This window comes from Protopterus annectens, chromosome 16.part0 (assembly GCF_019279795.1).
Source record: "Protopterus annectens isolate FY-2018-M chromosome 16.part0, PAN1.0, whole genome shotgun sequence".
Classification (NCBI taxonomy): domain Eukaryota; kingdom Metazoa; phylum Chordata; order Ceratodontiformes; family Protopteridae; genus Protopterus; species Protopterus annectens.
In genome coordinates, this window is record NC_056750.1 from 666,221,007 (window position 1) to 666,243,611 (window position 22,605).

General features: G+C 40.2%; 1 protein-coding gene across 1 annotated transcript in view; it reads left to right on the forward strand.

Moving 5' to 3' along the window:
* Nucleotides 1-22,605, forward strand: part of TMEM268 (transmembrane protein 268) — a 242,874-nt gene that overhangs the window by 97,592 nt on the left and 122,677 nt on the right. The window contains exon 6 of the mRNA XM_044058167.1: nucleotides 21,001-21,111. Coding sequence (XP_043914102.1) covers nucleotides 21,001-21,111 — 111 coding nt within the window. The remainder of the gene's footprint in view (nucleotides 1-21,000; nucleotides 21,112-22,605) is intronic.

Genomic DNA, 22,605 nt, shown 5'->3' on the forward strand with positions numbered 1-22,605 from the left:
GGATCCGGAATCTACTCAAGGTTCTTTTAGTTCCAAAGAAAACAGGGGACTGGAGACCAATTTTGGATCTCAGTATCTTGAACAGATCAGTCAAGAAAACAAGATTTCGGATGGTCACGCTGCAATCCATTCTTCCCCTATTGGGAAAAGGAAACTGGATGTGCTCTATAGACCTTCAGGATGCGTACTATCACATAAAAATGAACAGACGCTCCAGAAGATTCCTCCGCTTCAGGCTGGGAACCAGTCATTTTCAATTCAGGGCCCTGCCCTTTGGTCTCACCACTGCCCCCCGGGTGTTTACCAAATGCATGGCAGTGGTAGCTTCTCACCTGAGACGACAAGGATTCCAGGTGTTTCCATATTTGGACGACTGGCTTCTCACAGCTCCTACCAAGCATCTCCTTCTAAGGGCCAGAGATTATACTTTTCGCGTTTGTCAAAAACTGGGTATTTCAATAAATTGCGAAAAGTCTGTTTTGTCGCCTTGTCGCTATTACCTACATAGGCAAATTTAGATACTATAAACATGTCTGCAACGCCGAACCAAAGGATATCAGACATTCACAAATTGGTGTCACTTCTTCTCAACAACAACAGAGCCAAAGCCAGGTTAGTTCTAAAGGTGTTGGGAATCATGGCAGCGGCCATACCTCTCCTCCCATTGGCCAGATACCACATGCGGATCCTTCAGTGGATGCTTTTTCTCAATGGTCATACCAGGAACTTCCAATGTCTCACACCATTATGATCACGCGTACAAAAAGCATCTCATGTGGTGGATGTCTTCCCAGCTCCTGTTGGGAAGACCATTTGTTCCACCTCCTCCGGTTGCTACTCTGACAACGGATGCCTCCCTGATCGGGTGGGGGCATTATCAGGGCAGGACAGTCCAGGGCACATGGCAACCAAACGAATGCCACTTGCACATAAATGTTCTGGAGATGAGAGCAGTGCTTTTAGCGTTGCAAGCCCTTCAAGACTCTCTTCCCTTGGGAACGATTGCAATCCAGACAGACAATATGTCTGTAGTGTGGTACATCAACAAACAAGGCGGAACCAGATCATACCCCTGTGTCGAGAAGCACTCAGACTGTGGCAATGGGCGATTTCTTCTCAGCGTTTTCTGATAGCAACGCACATCCCCGGGAAGTCCAATCACATTGCGGACAAGTTGAGCAGAGCTATACTCATGCCTCACGAGTGGTCTCTGAAAGACTCTGTAGTGAGAGAGATATTTCTCAAGTGGGGTCAGCCTTGCTGCGATCTTTTTGCTACTCCCCAAAACAGCAAGTGCAGAGAATACTTCACTCTATTCCCTTTACCAGGCCAACCCAGCAGAGACGCTCTAGTCCAAGTTTGGCCCGGGACTTCTGTATGCATTTCCTCCTTTCCCACTGATCTCTCAAGTAATACAGAAAGCTATCGCTCAGAAGGCCTCATTGATCCTCATTGCTCCTTACTGGCCTCGACAAGTGTGGTTCAACTTTCTACATCGATTTCTTTTGGAGCGACCGTGGAATCTGGACCTAGTTCCAGATCTTTTGATCCATCAGTCGGGTCAGTTTCATCGCCCTCCCTCTCTGAACCTCACTGCTTGGTTCCTCCAGTTCCAACCGTAGCCAGGCTTCCTCAATTATCTCACTCTGTTAGAGATATATTGATAGCTTCCCATAAATCTTCCACTCAAAAGATTTATTTGAGTAAGTGGAAACGCTTCTCATATTGGGCACAAGGAAAGGACATAGATCCTTTCACCGCTTCCATCCAACTAGTCCTTGATTTTCTAGCTGAACTCTTCCATGCAGGTTCATCTCCATCTACTCTTAAGGTTCAATTGGCAGCTATTTCTAATTTCCATGTGGGTATTTCTGAATCTGCCCTAATGTCCCACAAACTCTGCAAAGCCTTTTTGAAAGGAGTTTTTCTTCTCAGACCTCCTATAAGAAATCCTCCTTCTCCTTGGGACCTAAATTTAGTTCTTGCTTCTTTGATTCTTTCCCCCTTCGAACCTGCAGCTTCATGTTCCTTGAAATTATTATCATGGAAAACTCTCTTTCTGGTGGCTATCACATCAGCTAGAAGAATTTCAGAACTTCAAGCACTCAGTTGTCGTTCTCCTTATCTTTTGTTCCATAAGGACAGAGTTTCCTTCTGAACTAACCCGTCCTTTTGCCTAAGGTGGTTTCAACATCAAATCTAAACCAAAGCATTGACCTCCCTGTCTTTTTCCCAGAGTATTCCAATAGGTCTGAACAAAAATTACACTGCCTGGATGTTCATCGTCAATTAAGGTACTACTTGGACAGGACGAAACAATTCAGAAAATCTGATCAGCTGTTTGTCTCCTATGGAAAGCAGAAAAGGACTTCCAGTTTCAAAGGTATCATTATCTAGATGGCTAACGTCTCTGATTACCCTTGTTTATGAGATTAGACACCAAAAACTGCCTAATAAACCTAAAGCCCATTCCACCAGAGCTTTGGCTACTTCTTTAGCCTTCCAAGACAGACTGCCTATTGACACCATTTGTGCAGCGGCTACTTGGGCTACTCCTCACACTTTTATTTCCCATTATAAGTTGGATTTAGCTTCTAGGCATAGAGCTAATTTTGGTTCCACTGTTCTCAGGAGTCTGTTCCGTTAGGCCACCCAGGACAAGGTGCTAGGACGCGGTCCCATCCAGCAAGAATGAAGAGATAGACAACTTAACATATAGAAGTTATGTTCTTACCATAACGCTCCATGTTAGTTGTCTTCTCGCCTTCTTCTTAGGCCCCACCCTCCTTCCCCTGGCCTGGACAGACCTACAGGAGTTGTGATCGTGACCTCTTTCTACCACCTCTTTCTTAGTCATATGCTATTGTGCATATTTCTTATTTCAGGATGTAGGTCTCCCTTTTCTTCCTGCTGTTAGAGGTGGATTCTATTTACAGTTATACTGTTATTGATATAAGCTGGGTTAGCTTACAAACGAGATCTGAGGTAACTCTCGCCTAGCATTGTGGGATATAAGGGGAGCCTCGAGCCGGTGGAACCAACTCTCGAGCTTTTAGAGTGTTGAATTTGAGCCGCAGGTCGCCCGAACCCATCCAGCAAGAAGAAGGCGAGAAGAAGACAACTAACATGGAACGTTATGGTAAGAACATAACTTCTATTTTTTGGTAAAATTAGTTACTGTCTAGTAATTACACTGTCTACATACCAGAAAGGATACATTTGTAAATTGTAAGGGAAAGTGACTGGAAAAGAAGAAACCGGCTCTGGTTGGGAAGAACCTTACAGCTGCTCAGCACATAAAAAAAGTTAAGTTTGCAGCTTTAGTACAGGATATTGCTTCCAGTACCTTAAAGGAATAATAAATCAAATGCACACAGAGATTAAGCAGGGCATTAGATGAATATATAAAGCCAGATGCAAAGGCTGGAAAAATAAAATAAGCTTTAAGTAGATATTCAGACAAGTTGATAAAACTGCAGAAATCAGAGACTGAAACAGAGAAAAGACTGGTTGAACATGAGGCTTCTCAAGAACTATTTCTAAAAATAGTAGCATTAGTAGATAGAGCCCACAGTGCAATCCTTTTTTTCTATACCAAAGAAAATGGAAGCAGTGGACTATATTAGTTTTATTAACGTTATTTGCAGATGTTCCAAAAAAAGAAGTTATGTACTTACCATAACGTTCCATGTGTGTTTATCCATCTCAATCATTATTCTCACTGATGGGGGGATCAGATCGATCTCGGTCTTCCCAAAAGCCCAAGGTCTTCAGCAAACCTTGGGGCCTCCTTCCCTAGCCATAATGCAGTTCCCCAACTTCCTCAGACCTTGTTTGCCAACCCAGAAAGAAAAACTAATCTATTCATAGGCTCATAGGTAGGTACTAGGCTATCGGCCCAAGGGCCTACGTAAGCCTAGCCAACAAGGTTCCCTGGCTTACATCGCCCAAGAAAGTTATTTTACTATGCCACTGTCGAGCAGAGACACAGAAGTGATCTCCAGGGTGTATTTCCTATTTCCCATCCACTCATCAAGATATTCTTGACGAGTGCTAATGAAGAACTTTGCTTGACATAGATGGGTAGCCTGTTCCAGAGTATGGGAAGTCTCTGGGACAGGAATCTATCCCTTCAGCATGTCCTTTTTATTGTGGCAACAAGGTTTAGGTCCCTAGAGCGTGTAGCTCAGAGGGGTTGGGATTTCTTTAGGTGTAGCATGTCCAACAGCTCTGGGTTTGACATAGCTTTATATGTTAGGCTGAGATCACCTCAGAGTAGGCGATATGCTATGGAGTAAAGCTGGAGTTTTTTGAGACGGTCAGTGTAGGGCATCTGTTTGAGGCCAGTAATCCTCTTTGTGAGGTACTTCTGTGGCCTTTCCAGCTGCTGCAGATGTCTTGTGAGGTACATTCCAAAAGGGGCACTGTACTCTATAATGGGTCTAATGAGTGTCGAGTAGAGGGAACAATGACCTCTTTTTTCCTGGATGAGAACCCTTTTATGATGAGGTGTGCCATGTAGGAGGACTTCCTGACTACTGTGGTGATGTGACTATCAAAGGACAGACTACTGTCCACCTGGGTCACAAGGTCTCTTGTCACACATTCGGTGTTAAGTAGACTGCTGTCTATGTAGTAGTTCATGGGTACAGAGTTTTTACCAAAGGGGATGACAGTGCACTTTTTGGCATTGAGGTTGAGGCCATGGTTCTAACACCAGGCATCTGTCTCAGCGAGGCCCTTCTGTAGGATTTCCACATCATTTAGGGACTCTACTATGGCTCCTAGTTTGCAGTCATCTGTGAACTTCATTAGCCAGAGGTCTTCTGTGTTTGGTATCTACTTCTCTGAAGTACAGACTAACAGGAGAGGTCCCAGGACTGAACCCTGTGGTACTCCACTTGTCACTGGTTTGAGGTCAGATTTGGAGTGTGTAACTTTTACAGTGTGGGTTCTGTCAGTGAGCCAGTTGGCAACCCATCTTGTGATGTAGGGATTTATACCTAGTTTAGTGAGTTTAGCTATAATTCCAGAATGGAGGATGGTGTCGAAAGCCTTGGTGAGGTCAAGCTAGGCTGTGTGAACCATGTTACCCTCATCTACGGCTTTGGTGACTGCCTCAAAGAAGTCCATCAGGTTCAGGAGGCATGATCTGCCTTTCACAAACCCTAACTGGGTGGGATCCAGAGTTTGGAGGTTAGCAATGACTTTGTTTATGAGTTCCATGATGATACGTTCCATGGGCTTGCAGACCAGGCTCGTCAGGCTAATAGGGTGATAGTTCCCAGGATCAGTGGTGGCTCCCCCTTTGTGGAGTGGGATAACTGTTGCTGTACGCCATTCAGTGGGCACAAAGCCTGATGTGAGGCTATGATTGAACATGGTGCTTGGGTGGGGAGCCAGTTCATTCTGAAGTTCATGTAAAATGCAGCCTGGGATGTTGTCCGTTCCCATGGATGCTGTGTTTTTGGCTTTAGAGAGTGCAGCTTTTACCTGCGTAGTTGTGATTACAGGGATTCTGCATTCTTCCTGTATAGATATGGGTCCTTGGGGGGGGGGGGGTAAAGTTAGCACTAAACTTATCTGCCATGATGTTGGCAATATCAGTTGGTTCTGTAATTTTCGTGCCGTTGTGCTGTAACTCAGAGCAGATCTGGGTGTTGACATTGAGATTCTTGACATAGCTATAGAATGCTTTGTGGTTATCCTTAGAATCAGTGGCAATTTTGTTTTCGTAGCTAGCTTTGGAGGATCTTATAAGGTATCTCAGCTTCTTACTGAGGCTGACCAGGGAGCTCCTCCACTCATGGGATTTTACTCTCGTTTGCAACAGTTTCTTCCATCTGTTGTACAGTTTGTTTATGGCAGGGGACCACCAGATTGTCTTCCTTTTTTGGTGGATGGCGTCTTGGTTCTGTTTGGGATAGCACGATCCATGCACTCGTGTAAGTGCTTATACAGTGCATCTGTGTAGGATTCAGCAGTCGTAACTGTATTGTCCATCTGCATGGGTGTCATGAAGTTCACCACTTCTGTCTTAAGAAGCATGAAGTTGGCTTTGGAGAAATGTTTTCCTGTAGTTTCCTTAATGGGGGGTGGGGGCGGGATGTGGATATCAAGGGTGATTAGCTTATGGTCGGATCTGACCAATGAGGAGTTGACTTCAGGTGTGTAACACCAGTCACTCATGTTGGTAATGACTAAGACATTAACTATAGTCTCTTTCTAGAACAATGTCAGTATCTCTGAGGCTGTGGATATCCATAAAACAAATCTCCACTTGGTTTTCCAGGAATTCTGGAAGGGAGCATGGAAGGTGGGTTGTGAGAATAAAGGTCAAGATGGACAACACACATGGAACCTTATGGTAAGTACATAACTTCTTTATGTGTTGTTGTCAATCTCGCCTTTATTCTCACTGATGAGACCGCTTCCCCAGCAACCAAATTCCTGTGTGGCTCATGGGAGAATATTCCTCAGAAGCATAGAACCAAACTAAGCTCTACTCCTGGAGGCCAAATCCACTTTCAAATAAGTAATAAAGGTATGTGATTTAGCCCATGTCACTGCAGCACAGATATTGTCCCAGGGTAACCTTGCTTGAAAAGCTGCTGATGCTGCTACTAATCTGGTGGAGTGTGCTTTAACAGGGAAGGGGAGAGGCTTGTTTTTGGAATTGTAGATGTAGGCTACAGAAAAGGTGAGCCATCTAGATAATATAACTTTTGAGACTGGTTGACCTTTTCTAGTCAGAGTAGGATATGAAAAGTTGATTTGATTTCCTAAATTCTTAAGTTCTGTGCAAGTAGAACTGTAATTGTTTTTGTATGTCCACAAGACGCAGGGAGTATTCACCTTTGTTCTGGTAATTAGGAAGAACACTGGTAACTCAATAGCTTGATTTAGATTACTTTCTGATAATACCTTAAGAAGAAATGAAGGATTAGTGCATAAAGAAACTATATCCTTATGAAAAATTAGGTAAGGTGGTTTGGAAGGCAAGGCCTGCAACTCTAATACTCTTCTGGCTGAGGTAATAGCCACCAAGAAGAGTGTTTTCCAAGGCAAAAACTTTAAATTACATGTGGCTGAAGGTTCAAAGGGGTAAAAATGATATTTGTTAAAATGAAGTTTTTAAAAATGGCCCAGAAAAGAAAGGAAAGGCAAACAGGTAAATACATCAGGGCACTTGACTCATCAAATGCCCCAATGTAGATATAAGCAATGTCAAATCACTTTAAAGTTTAGGTAAGCTGCTGCTCATGAAAAAAGTGTTTATTAAAGTTATTACATATGGCTCATTACTGTACACACTGCAAATATTAAACATAAAATATATCCTGAAGGGATTGATTCAAGTTTGCCCCCTTTTGAAACTTGTTAAATATTGAACATGTAATATATCCTGGAGTGGCTGATTCATGTGTTCCTCTCTATAACAATGATTTGTATTTTCTGTGTTACTAACCCTATTATTTGATCTCTGTTCTCCAGCCCTTTTATCTTCTGTTTCATGTTAATTGCTACTGCATCGCTTTGCACACTATGCTTGCATTGGCACCTATGTCTCTGACTATCATTTGCAATCTATTCTTGCTTGAATGATACTGTTGATGTATTTTTGTCTTCCCTATTTTGCCTGAGCCATAGCTGAAAAGGGTGTCTGGATACGTTCACTTATCTGGAAGTCAAATGTTAAAGAAAGAAACAACTGGACTGGTGTTCCACATCAAGATTTGTTAACTGAGAGGGCAAGATCTATATTAAGAAAGATAACGTCTTAGAAGAAGCTGCTTTTGGTAAAACTATCATAGAAGGGAAAAGTATTAAAAATTGGGGACATCAGAGTATTTGTAAAAAGTGGTTATTCAGTGCATATCAGGCAAAAGAAAAGCAAGTTTATTTCAGCAATCGTGGGATGTCAAACTGCATGTGTGAGATTCCAGTTGTTATATCCTACTGTGTTCAGAATGTTTTCCTGGATGCTTCAAGATGGTTTTGGAAGAAGAGCAGGCAATGGAGCAAATAAAAAAATAATGTCTTTCAGGTTTTCCTGGTTAGGGGTTGCCACAGTGGAACTCCGGTCTGCTACTGATTGGCAGTGTATTTTTACAGTGCCAAGGTGCCAGCCTGATGCCCAATCTTCAAATAAGGCACACCCATTCATGCACGCACCTACCTGCATGTCTTTACACATCACTCGACTGCGGGGAGGACATGCAGACTGCACACAGAAGGTGCTCCAGCAAAGAATCGAATCAGAGAACCTCTTGCTGTGAGGTGACAATGCTAACCGCTGCACCACCACGGAAGAGCAGGCAATGGAGCAAATAAAATGTTAAATTACCAAAGAGTGAGCCAGCAAGATAAAGGAACATCTGCTTCTCAATATTCTGTCAATAAGACAGACTAGAGAGAGAGAGAGAGAGAGAAACACTATTCCACAGGAAAAAAGTTTGAGTGAAAGAAAATAGTCCAACAGCTAACCAGAAAAATCAAGATTACCTTGGACTTGAATCAGTGAAGAGTACAGGGAGATTGCAGTAATCAAGAAGATCAGCAACAAAGTGAATCTAGTGACTAAATGGGAAAACTGTAAAGCATCAATCCCACAAGATGTAGTCTAGATATGACAACTGCAATTCTATAAGCAGATGGAAATTAAAAAGACTGACAGCTTGTTGACTGTGTTAAACCGGTGAGAACTGTAAAGCATAAATCCTACTTTGTCATTACTGTTTTAAAGGACACTGAATGGACCAAAAAAGTGACTATAAGTAAAATATTGATTGGATGGGAGATTCACACCAGGGATCATGTCAGTCGCCCTGCTAGACTGGTGTCCAGGGAAGTAAATACTGTGGGAAGAAATAGCCAGGGAATTGTTATGGCTAAGCTTGTAGAGGCCCTAGGGCCAATAGCCCAGTAGCAACCTATGAACCTATGCATCTTAGAATACCAAGATGTGAGTAAACCAATTGTGTTGCAAGTAGATGCAGTTTGAATGGTACAGAAACTTCAAACCCGCAAAAGAATAAACCAGTTACCAGTGGGTCATGATCATGTACAGGCACAAAAAAGGATATATTCTGATAGAAAAAGATGCTGTTAATATATAGATCTGAGGAATTTCATGAATGTCAATAGTATAGAAGTTAGTCTGAAGACTGACTATAAACCGTCACAAAAGCCTATTTAGAAAGCCTTTGTGCAGAGCCTTTCAAATTGTGAAAACTGTTCCTTAACCTACAGGAGAATGATTAATCCCACTCTACCTTTAATCACAAACAAAACCACAAGATGCTTAAATTTCTCCTGTTGAGCAGCAATCAGCTCCCCTGTCTTCTGGGGAAAGAACCATGACATTTGATTTCAGGTGCTCTTTCTCATCCTAGCTTGACAGTCAGCAGTGAACTGCTCCAGTGAGTGCCATAAATCAGTCACTTAGAGGCAGGTAGGACAACAGTGTTTGCAAACAACAGATCTGAAGCCATCTTATCCACAGACTGGATACTCACTAAACATTTACTGCACCTTGTTGTTGTGTCAGTAAACATCACAAACTCGAGAGGATGTGGTGCACCATTGAGAAATCTCACACCAACCTTGAATGTGTTCAGTTTAATTCAAGAATATGGGTACAGTGATTGAATAGCACATAGCAGTGGCTTAAAATACTGCTCTACTGGAGAATGTCCCACAAAACATCCTGGTATATGCACTCATATGCTTTCTCCAGGTCCAAAAGCATATGTGGATGGGAAAGGCAAGCTCCCACAAATGCCTCCTGTATCCAGGCAAAGACTAAATTAATCCAGTGCTCCTTAGCCAGGACAGAATCTGTATTGTTTTTCCTGAATCTGAGCCTTGATTGTTAGATGGAGTTTCCTGCATCCTGGCATATACTTTCCCAGAAAGAATAAATAAATCTGATCCCTTTATAACTGGAACAAGCCTTGCTGCCTCCCTTTATGAAAATGGGGACCAAACCCCACTTTGCCATTTCAAGGATGGATTATTCATGCCTTCATTTCAGTATTGATAAGAGCATTTACTATGACACTCCAACAATATCCAGTACTTTCATCTTTTCTGGCTAGATGCCATCCACTTCTGGAGCCTTGCCACCATGGAGTTGTTTAATCACAGCAGTGACTTCATCTACAGAAATGAACCCACTTCTGCCAGTTGTTTCCAACACTCCAGTGGAGGTCATGAATGCCCAGTTTATTTAATCTAAGTGTTCCTTCCACCTCTAATACCCGAGTAACATCTGGAAATAATAAGGTGCAGTGAAAGAGCAAGTAATGGTTGCCAGAATGCCAACTGAAATAGAGCAAGTAGTGCAAGGCTGTACCATATATAGTTTACATCATAAACTCTAATCCAGAAGAAATGCTTGTTGATGTACTCCATGTTTGTCCTCGTATTGAAGAGCATTTTGGAGTGGACACAGATTTGTATCATTAATGTGCAAGTTGTTATTCCCAGTTCACTAAAGTGATAAAACTGATGGACACAGCTGCAGTTATGATGTCATATTTTCTTGTGATAGAGGACACAGTCATCATAGCTCACCGTGGTCTACAGTTCAAAAAACAGGAATTCATAAGATTTGTGCATGAGTAGAATCTTAACAAAATATCCAGTCTGCACCATCCTTGGTCTTAACAGGTATGAGAAAACTATCCAAATGGTGAAGAATCTTACAAGAAGGAACTGTAGCAATACCATGGGAATGTTAATATTTTTGGAATATAGAAATAGCCCATTGCAGGGACTATATCTTTGTCAGCCTCAACTGCTAATGGGCAGATGACTCAAATTAGCTACATTACCTGTTACCTGAAAGTTGGTACATATTAAAGGAAATGCTGAAATGAAAAGGGGAAAAATGACATCTATGATTTGTAGCTTAGAATGGGGAAAGAAGGGAGAGAGTTAAAATAGAAAAGTCAATGAAAAGTCTGCAGTCTGAAGCTGAAGAAGCTGTTCCAGCAGCTGAACCAAGGACCTCTGTTATCAGTGAGACAGAGGAGATGCTGTAGAGAAGGAATCACAGATGTTTGTATAAGACGGATATAGCAATGTTCAAGAGCGGCCAGTACCAACAAAATAGACTTTCAGAACTGTAAAGGTCAAGAGCTGCACAGAGAGGCTTCTTTAGCTGTCTCCCCAACAGAAATTGTAGCGCAGCAAAAACTGCCCTAAAACAATGGGCATACATATAAATTTACACACACACATTTCTAAAACTGTTCATAGTGGTAACTGAGGGAGCATGTGCTTTCTCCAGTAGACTGGGACAGGACCCTGTCCATAATGAGCTTCAGTGCCTTACATCCTTTGCCTGCCAAGTTCAGCTCCGGTGTCCCTGTGGTCATATAAAGGATAAAAGAGGTTATTGGAATAGAGATGAACAATCCTTAGATATTTCAGATTTGGAAGTCAATTGAAATTGGGCAGATAAACAGTTGGAAAGGGCATCATTCTGAAGACTGAAACTTTCATTTATTGATGTTATCAGAAAGTTTTTATTTTTGTGTTTCATGTGAAAACTCATGACCTGCATAGTTAAGTAGTCATTGTAATGTAATGTATACTACCTTCCAGCATGTTTGTAAAATAAATATTTTATATCTAGAAAAAAGGAGATGCATATTGGATATATATATATATATATATATATATATATATATATATATTATATATATATATATATATATATATATATATATATATTATATATATATATATATATATAAGTATGCTAGTTCTAGCAACATGAAATACATGTTGTGGTCGTAGTTTCTCGTACTGTGTACCATTTGCAGAGGGAATGGTTGTGAGAAAAACTCCCATAACTTAAACAAAATATAGTATGAAGTACAATAAAAAGGATAAAATGGCAATAAATAAAAGATTTAGGTAAATTATTACAAATATCTATCACAGTTTTTTCTAAGATGAAATTCAACTGGGAACACAGAAATGGTGACTTTTATTTGACCAGCATATTTTTTGCAAAAGCCACGGTGGTACAGCGGTAGCGTTGTTGCCTCACAGCAATAAGTTCTCCTGTTCGATTCTCGGCTGGAGTGCCTTCTGTGTGGAGTCTGCATGTCCTCCCTGCAGTCGAGTGGCCACCGAAAGATATGCGTGAATGGGCGTGCCTTCGCTGAAGGTTGAGCATTGGGCTGGCAACTCGGCACCATAAAAATCTACTGCCAATTATTAGTGGACCAGAGTTCTGCTGTGGCGACCCCTAACCGGGAAAAGACAAAAAGACAAACATTAATAGCTGTAGAAAATTTTCATGATGAAAATTGTATGCTATCATGTAAAGCAGTTTTGAATAATATGGAGTCAGAGGTATCTTAAATGTTGTGGGGGAAGGCTTATCAGTAATAGCTGTTGTGATGCTCCCATGCTGGGCCAGTAATCAAGGAGCCTGAATCCTCACCACTGACACTCAGTATTTCCAGATGCAGACCCCTCTGCATCAAGCACAATTTTCTTTAAGAGCACCCAGGGAACATGCTCAGTCCGGGGGCTGGTTCCCCTATATATTTGTCCAGTCCCCCAATAAGACTCCCCACTGGCACAGCTCAGAGTTGGGTCTTTAGCTGGGGTTACAAGCTAAGTCCTCCCACACCCTCTCTATGAAACCAGTGCTTTGTGCCCCTGCTCCAAACAGCTGATGCACACACTTTTTGAGATTTGATCTGCGCACACACACACACACCCCTGGGAAAGACTGGCAAAGACTCACCTGCTGTGCCCCCATCTGCCCAGACTATAAGGTAGTTATCACTGCCACCAGAACCCCACCAGCTGCTTTAAGGCTCTTACAAGGGTACCCAGGTATACTGAGTGAAATTAATATTAATACAAATGGTAACGTTGACTAAACAGCAAGGCTTTCATAAGTGGTCAGTTAACACCAAATAAATATATGCAAGTACTCTCAAATCTTAAATATTTTCTAAAAAGGACTGGCCACAATGAAAAGTTTAAATATATTTAATAATAAATAATAAAAGAACAGGAACATACTAAATATCTATTTACAGTAAACACCAGAGTTTCAGTCACAGATAATATTTAAAATTACACTGACGGAAAGTTTCACACAGTTATAGAAAACAGTATTTAGCTAGTCTCACAGTCATTTCCTGATTGACTAATAGAATTACTGTTCCTACTTACTGACTAGAACACTAGAGCAAGGCAAGATGAGTTAGTGGTTCTTGTTGTCAGACCCAAGAGAGAATACAGAATGCTGCTGAGACTTCAGTCTCCTCTAATATTAAAACATTATTTATGTACAGAATGACATCACACACCTCTGGTCATCTGACTCTGTTTCCCACACTATCCCCCATCACTAGAAACTACCAGGATTTTAGCACCTATGTCTTACCATACACAGAGACAGAGCTTTGCTCAGATGTGGTGTAGCTGCTGGAAGTCATAAAACCATTTCACTCTTCCTACAGGAGCTGCCAGCTATTCTCTAGCACAGACATTGCATCTCTGGCTCCATTCAAAACTGTGGTATAACATCTTTATGGCTTAACCCATAATGTAATTTAATTTCAAGAATATTTTGCAAAGTCAGGTGGATTAAGATTAACCTCTTCACTTCCGGTATACATTGTTACAATGTATACATTTAAACAGTTACAATAATGCATGTATATTTCTTTTCCTTCCAACAGGGCACACGGTTGATCCGTTTTAACACAAGCAAACCTCACAAATTTTCAGCACAAGCATCTGTACAAATTAGTTTGATATACAAATGACATATAATTATTTACAATATTCCAGCTGGTTATGCTGGCATATGTTACAAATCCACTGCCCTATTTCTCCTGGCATAGCTGACAGTACCTCCTGCCATCACAGCTGTCTATGCTAATGATATTAAAGTAATAAAGTACTTTTTCACACCTATAACATATCTAGGCTTTATACTGCAAAAAGGTAAAAATATTGTACAGAAGCAAGTTAAAATGAATATACTGTTGTGTTTGTTGGCTGCTGGGAAATGCAAATGTGCATTGATCATATTTTATAAAGCATTAAAAGATACATTCATGTGTTTTTATAAAGGTGGATATCTAGCTTATTCTTCTTAATTTAAGCTGTAGACAATTTTAAGTAAAAAGATTAAAAAAAACACAAGAGAAAATGATGTAAAACATATAACATGGTAGTATGTTCTTATAAAGGAAGTAGCCAATTTTTCCATTAACACCTGCTTTTGGCTGAAGAAAAGCAACCTGCACGTGCAGGCAATTAATCATGAGATAACAGTGTGTTCTGAGTGAAATATAAGTAGCACAATGTAATTTCATTTAAAGGAATATTGGCAAACTGTTCAGTGAAAATTAAAATGTAAAGTAAGAAATGAAGTTGTAAACTGTGAGAACTGAATAGTTATATACTTTTAATCTAACTCTGCAAAATTTAATTTATTTAGTATTAAACATTGAACTTTTTCTTAAGGCTAAAATATGTTTACTGAAAGAATTCAATATGTTTCTCACATCTGGAAGGGGAATGGAGATAGGAACAGATAATCTGTGTAAGTGAGAATGCACATTCTTATATGTTAATTAGTACACTTAGCTAGTAAATACTTGTCAGTTTAGCTTCTCTTTGAATATTGAAACTTCTTTTTTGAAAAGTATGCATCATGTATCTGCTGTGCTTTAAACTTTTTTTTTTGGTTTCCTGCATGTTTTTATTAAAATGTAAAGCATGTGAAAATGTAAGACAAGAAACAAGGACATACAAAGTCAGCCTGGCAGTCAGTGTGTGTATCTAAACTGTAAGATGGAAACATATATTCAAAAGAACTATCATGCACAATATGTTTCAGTAAAAGCTTTTTAGCAGCATGGCTGCTTTGTCAATATTATCATGGAATGTAAATGGCCATAAAGATATGGACAAAAAGAAAGTACTATTGAACTATATAAAGAAGTACTGGGGAAACAGCAATGTTACACAGGTGCATATTGTGAATCCGAGTAAGAAAGGATTTCAGATTGGATATACAGTAGATTATCACAGGCAGAAAAAAGTGTAATTTTATTTTATTTTATTTTTATTTATTTTTATTTTACATTTGTTAACCGGGAGAGTCCGACTGGATACATGTCCATTTTCAGCGGAGGCCCGGGGAGAAAAGCTCCAAGTACATAACAGACATATGAACATTGTTAATGCAAAAAAAGGAAGACAGTTGAGTTCTAAATACAATATAAAGATACATCACATCTTGGGAAAAAAAAAACAGCAGCAGCATATAAAAAAAACATAGGTCAGTTACAAAGGCGAGGCGCCTTGTTAAAAAGCGGTTAAGGATAGTGAGGTAAGAGAAGGGTAAATGATAGTGGTTAATCAGGTTTGGAACAGGGACATTGCCAGAGAGTATTGAGATGGGGTTTAAGCTTTTTTTGAATTGTAGGAGTGAGGGTTCTGAGGTGAGCATGGTCGGTAGGGAGTTCCACATTTTACCTACAAAGTTTGAGAATAGAGAATCCCCAGCAGAATTATTGGCTTTGGTAGTTTGAGCTAAGATCTTATTGGAGGAGCGTAAAGATTGCAGGTTAATATAGGGGTGAATGATGTTTTTCAGAGCTGGTGTTTTCTCTGGGTGATACAGTATCTGGTGAGCCGCTTTGAGTTGGTTGAAATGGAGTTGGCTGGAAAACTCTAACCACCCTAGTTGCTTCAAGTTAGTGCAGTGGTGCGTTCTAAAGGTGGAATTTGTGGCAAATCTAGCTATGTGATTGTAACAAGAAGCAAGTTTGTTAAGGGTTGTCTTGTTTAGGTTTGTAAAGAGGGGAGGCATAGAAAAGAGTTGATAGTAGGTGTGTGCTGGCAATTGTAATTTTAGCGTGAGGAGTGAGAAAGTGTTTTACTTTATAGAGAGAGCCAAGCTTTTATTGACGGTTTTGATGGTAAGATTGAAATGGGTGTCAAATTTAAGGGAGTTATCAATGGTAACACCTAATAGCTTTGTGTAAGCTTCTGGTGATATAGTGATTCCATTGGAGGATGTAATAGAGAAGGTGGGGGGAAGAGTCTTGTTAGTGGGTGAGAAAGTAAGTAGTTTGTTTTGTTGGGGTTGAGAACTAGTTGTCGACTTGAGAACCATTTTTCTATTAGGTTGAAGGTATCTTGGGTTGAAGCAGTGAGGTCTGCCAGGTTGGAGGCAGTGCTGATGATAGTTGAATCATCTGCATATTGAATGCATGTGGCATGGGGGGTGATTGTGGGCAGGTCATTAACAAAGATGGTGAAGAGAAGAGGGCCAAGAATAGATCCTTGGGGAACTCCAAGTGTAACAGGTAGGCATGTAGATAATTTGTCCTGCCATAGAACAGCCTGTTGCCTATTGGACAGGTAGGATTGGAACCATTTCAGCGTGGAATTGCTGAGTGATAGTTTTTTTAATGTATGGAGGAGTTGAATGTGGTTCACCATATCAAAGGCCTTGGACAGGTCTAAGAAAAGAGCAGATGATAGTTTATTATTGTTTCTGAAGTTATTGATGGTATTAGAAAAGGATAGTAGGGCTGATGTGGTACTGTGATTTGGCCTGAAGCCATGTTGGGAGTTAGCTAGAATTTTATTTTTGGTGAGGTGTTCCATCAGTTGTTTGTGGACACACTTTTCCATAACTTTGGCCAGGGGTGAGAGTATAGTTATAGGTCTGTAGTTGGTTAGCTCTAGTGAGCTACCACCTTTATGGAGAGGAATAATGTGGGACATTTTCCATATGGAGGGGATGAAGGCTTCTGACAAGGTACGGTTTATGATTATGGAGACGGGATAGGAAATGGCCTCAGCTGCTTTTTGCAGAAACTCAGCTGGGAGAAGGTCAGCTGCTAGCTTAGTGGGTTTTAGTTTTTTAAGAAGAGATGTTATAAAGGATATGGGTACTGGATCGAAGGTAAATAGATGATCTGATGTAGTTGTAGTATTCTGCTGGCATGGGTAGTGGAGTGGGCTGGTTGTTTGTTTGAACTGTGTGGCCAGGGATTGTATAGTTTCTGTAATAGTAATAATAATATACACTATAGGGGCTCCAATAGTGGTAGAAAAGTAAAAAAGAAGAATCATGGTAGATTTCTGGTAGTAAAGGGTTATTAGCAAGAGATGAAGATTACACTGCCATATATTTATATTCCACCTAAAACTACTGTTATGAAGTTCATACGGAGATGGATGTCTAGAGTAATATTTTTAAGTTAAGCTATAGACTTGGTTAAGGAAAGAGATTTAAAAAAACAACAGCAGTAATGTAAAACATTAAAAATAGTTTTTCCTTGCATTTGCAAAGTAAGTAGCCATTTTACAATTCCTTACTGCTTCTGACTGAAGACAAGCAGTCTGCAGGTACAGACACTTATTTATATGAGGTGTGAACAATGTGTTGTGAGTGAACTCTATGAAGTACAGTGTAATTAACTTTTACAAATTTCTCTCTCTCTCACTCAGTCTCCATGTATATGCATGTATATAGAAACACTACACTTGAGTGCAATTTGGTCTATTCAGTCCCATAGTTTGAAACAAAAAAGCAACACCCAAAAATGTTATAAATTTTATGTCAACTATATCACAGATTCATTACTGAAATTAACTACAGATATGCATGCAATGCTTTTTCAGAGTGATACACTTCCCTTCAACTTTCAACATGGGAGATGCACATCACACCTTACTGTTTTATTATTTTCAGTCTAAGGTCACATGATTTTTGAGTGAAAAAAATAAACTAGCAAGGGTGTGAAGACATCAATGAGGAACTAATGAGGAACTAAACCCACACATAAGGCTGCTGTTTAATCTTAGCCTTACTACAAGATACGTACCCAAAGAATGGCGTACGGCAACTGTGGTCCCACTCCACAAAGGCGGTGCTTCTATGGACCCTGGAAATTACCACCCCATAAGCTTGATGAGCCTTGTCTGCAAGGCTATGGAGAGGATCATAATGGAACTCATAAATAAAGACATTGGGGACCTACAGACACTGGATCCTACCCAATTTGGCTTTGTCAAGGGCAGATCCTGCCTCTTGAACTTGGTCGACTTTTTCAAAACAGTCACTAAGGCCATTGATGAGGGTAAGGCAGTTCACACAGCCTACCTTGACCTAGCAAAAGTGTTCGACACAATACCCCACTCGGGCATCATAGAAAAGCTCACCAACTTAGATGTAAACCCATATGTCGCAAGATGGGTTGCAAACTGGCTCAAGGACAGAACCCACAGGGTTAGAGTTGCTGGTGCCATGTCAGACTCTAAGCCGGTCACGAGCGGTGTCCCACAGGGCTCAGTCCTGGGCCCCCTCTTGTTCGGCATTTATTTTTCTGAAGTGCAGGCAAACATAGGGGGATTGTGGCTGACAAAATTTGCAGATGACTGCAAACTGGGCACCATAATTGACACTCCATCAGACACAGACATCCTCCAGAGAGGTCTCATAGAAATGGACAACTGGTGCCAGAGCCATGGCCTTAAGCTAAATGCCAAAAAATGTATAGTCATACCCTTTGGGAAAAGCAAGGTAACCCCTAATTACCACATAGGTGGTAATCCATTAAACACGGAAGAAGTTATCAGGGACCTGGGGACCCAAGTTGACAGTAACCTCTCTTTTGACACTCACATTGCCAAAGTGGTTAGGAAGACCTTCTACATTGCCCACCTGATCATGACGGGATTCACATCCAGATCAGGAGAGGTCATTGTACCCCTGTACTCTTCACTTATCAGACCAATGATTGAGTACAACGCCCCATTCAGAATGTACCTTACCCGACACCTGCAGCAGTTGGAAAGACCCCAAAAGTTCCTCACCAAAAGGATAAAGGGGCTCAAACATATGTCATACGCTGCCCGACTGAAGAAACTCCAGCTCTATTCAGTCGCATACCATCTGCTCAGAGGTGATCTGTGCCTGACATACAAGGCCATGTCCAACCCGGAATTAATGGACATGCTCCACCTCAAAAAATCCAAATCCACCACAGCCACGAGAGCAAGAGACTTAAACTTCAACACGGATATAAATAGGACGTGCTGGAGGGACAGATTCATCATCCAGAGACTCCCTACACTATGGAACAGAATCCCAGTCCATGTGAGGCAGAGCCCCTCACTGACACTGTTCAAGAGAAATCTTGACGAGTGGATGGGAGATCGTAGGTTTACCCCGGGAATCATCTCTGTGTCACTGCTGGACAGAGGCAAAGCAAATAATGGGTATAGTATTCTCATCCTAAGGGGTGGTGAAAGCCACACACACTCTGGCTAGGCTTATAAATGCCCTAGGGCAGATAGCCTAGTATGAACCTATGAACCTATCAGGAGTGCAGTCAGAATTGCCTTCCTGCAAAAAAAATGAATTTCTCACTTTCTAACAGGATATCTTTATTCCTCTGAAATTAATCTGCTTGATATGTTCAGGCAAGTTATACAAAATACTATATGTAGTATTTGCATGAAAGAGAAATCACATTACTTATTTAATGGCAGTGTTGAAAACATTTCACATAAGTTTCTTTGTACCCACAATTTCCATTTCACGACATTCCTTCAAAACTTCACTAACAGCTGAAAAACATATCTGTATATCTATACCCATATATCTATATTGATATATGTATATATATATATATATATATGTATATATATATATATATATATATATATATATATATATATATATATATATATACATACAGATATAGATATCTTGTGAATTTTGTTGTCTCAGTCTCAAAATTGTTGATTTAATGGAAATGTCATTAATAAAGTGTAGTGCTTCTGACATCCTTCCACTCTTGACATGAGAAAGTTTTATTTTTTGTGTTATTTTATGGCCATCTTCAAGGAGCAGATTGATAAAACCCTGAATGCAACTCAGATTACCCAAAACTGATACACAATCTGGGTATTAGAGGCACTGGAGAGGGAGGGAGGGAGGGTATGAAAATTGACAGTCCTTTCATGCTGGAGACGCTCCTTTTTTCTGCATTGCTGACACTATCAGAGGAGGAGATGTGAAGCATGTAGCACAATGGATTATGGAGATGTTTTTCGTCATTCTGTGCTATTTGTGGTAGCCTTCTTATACAATGTAGCATGTATGCACATAGGAACACATTGTCTGCCCTTATGGTGATATGAGTGCACACAACTGCTGCCAGAGAATGGAGAACACTGGCTTCTGACTGCTCAGTACTCCATCAATCCATGGCAGGACCTCTTTTTTTTTTTCCAAAACATGTAAATGAACTGGGGATTACCAGCAATGCAGATGAGAACTATTCTTCAATGCAATGAGACAGATACCTTGAGATCCTAGTGAATGCTGTTTTCTGCAGATGTTGTTCTCCACTGAGTGCCATACAAAGGATGCTACCATTTACAGAATATTCTCCTGCTGAGAAATGCAGAGTGCACTTACTCTCCTCATGGGAAGAAGCTTTACCGAGGGAACTGGACAGAGAACATCTTCCTTCATACCACAATCTGTTCCAAAAAGTTCTCTCTGCAGTGAATATTAGTGGAACGTGAGGGAGTGTCCCAACACAGGGGGTATTACAGCCACTCACAACATATCCAGGTTTGAGAGAGTGACATAAGTATGTATATCTCACTGATTTAAAGTGCTATTTTAATGTAGAGCACTCTGAGAACAAAATGCATATTTGCATGAAGGAACATGCACAGTGTTTAGTTAAACGTAAGCTTTTCATGTGTGTTTGAGCATTTGTGGAGGGATACAGCGTGCAGGAAACATGGATTCATGGGGTGATGTAAAGTGGAGTTTAAAGGAGCAATACTCAAAGGTAATCAGTGGAAAATGAAACCCATTTTTAATGCTTATAAAAAGCAAATTTCACCAAAATGTTTCTGTTCTGTTTTGTTTGTGTTTACTGATTTACTGACTCTTTTTAATATTAGATGGATATAAACACAGATCTACATTTGGCAGCTGTGAATGAAAACTGGATGAAACGTAATTTATTAGTAGGCATAACAGATGTCATGAACAACTACACAAATGCCGTGCAAGTATCCTTTTTCATGCTATATTCATAAACACCGATTCCTGGAGAATATTTCTGACATCTTAAGATTAATATTTTAGCATTTGGTCTGATTGCAATGCATTTGTTTTATTCTAGGCTAATGTAGTATTTGTAGCTTACATAAGAATTATTTATTACAACACATCTGAATTCACGACAACCACTGATTAAGTAGATCCCATACTACATATGCCCTTATATCCCAGCTAATGTCATGTGAATATATTTTACCATTGTTACATCAGCACCTGGTGGACAGCTGTCACTTAGTCCTTCATAAATGAGAGGGGAAAAAGCTGTTCTAATTTCTTATGTTTGGTCCAAAGTATAAATTGTATACTAATGTGTACCAGGAAGACCTTGACCTTACCCACACAAGCTTTTGTAGCCATGTTCAGGGAAATGAAATACTAAAGTGTTCAGCTATTTATAAAATTAGTGCAAGGTGAAGTGAAAAGGATGTGGCAGCAAAGTCACTGCAGTCTACAACAGTTTTTAAGATGTGCTACTTAGCAGGCAGGGATCACGTGACCAGAGCATGCATCTCTGAACTCAGAGTTCCTTAATTTATTCTTATACAGTAATATAACTACTTGAAGCAGATTGCTCTGTGCATTGTACCACATACTGCTGTTACTAGGATGGTCTGTTTGGGAACTATCCTCAGGCATACATTACCTGATTACCCTGTGTCTTCTTTAATCAGCCCTGTGATGTATGGGAATGAAGCCCTGATTATATAACACATTATTTAAGTTTGATTAATGGATAAGGCGGAAGAAGATGGACTGAAATGGCCAATGCCTCCTTAACCATCCTGGAAAGAAGATGGGGTTGTGGTCCACCTTAACATGCCAGAAGGTACAGAGGTCAGGATATGGGATATTCTGCAAAGAATGACTGTATCCTTAACAAGTAACCCATAGCAGTGCAGATGGCTTAAACAAGAAAACGCCTGACATCTGCCTAGATGAGAGTATTTTTAAACTGATTTTTGCCCATGGGGAAAAATGGGCCAGAAAAGGAATTATTGTCAGCAGACAATGAGGGAAAATAGATAAAAATAAGTCTGCTTCATTTAAAAAGGGGTAACTGTTGATTTCTTCAAGTCCTATTTTATCAGTGGGAAACTTCAGTGTAATTATTCCATTCTCTACAGCAGGTTCACCCTCTTTTGTGATTATATTTATTAGGTATTGCTGGCAAAAAAAAAACACTGCATGGGAGTTTTAGGGGCTTACTCCCCTTCACCCGGGGTAGTTTTTTTAACAGTTAATTTCTGTAATTTTCAGAAAACGAGACTTGAAAAAATGAGCTGTATCTGTGAAAATGAAGTACAGTTCTTTAAAAAAATATATACCTGCCCACCTATAGTCCTGTAGCTTATGATATTCTTCTAGCTGTGTTTGCAAAACTGACTGTTCTCTTCTTTTCAAAACTTTTGCTCCATTTTTTTTATCTCCCTATATTTTATTTT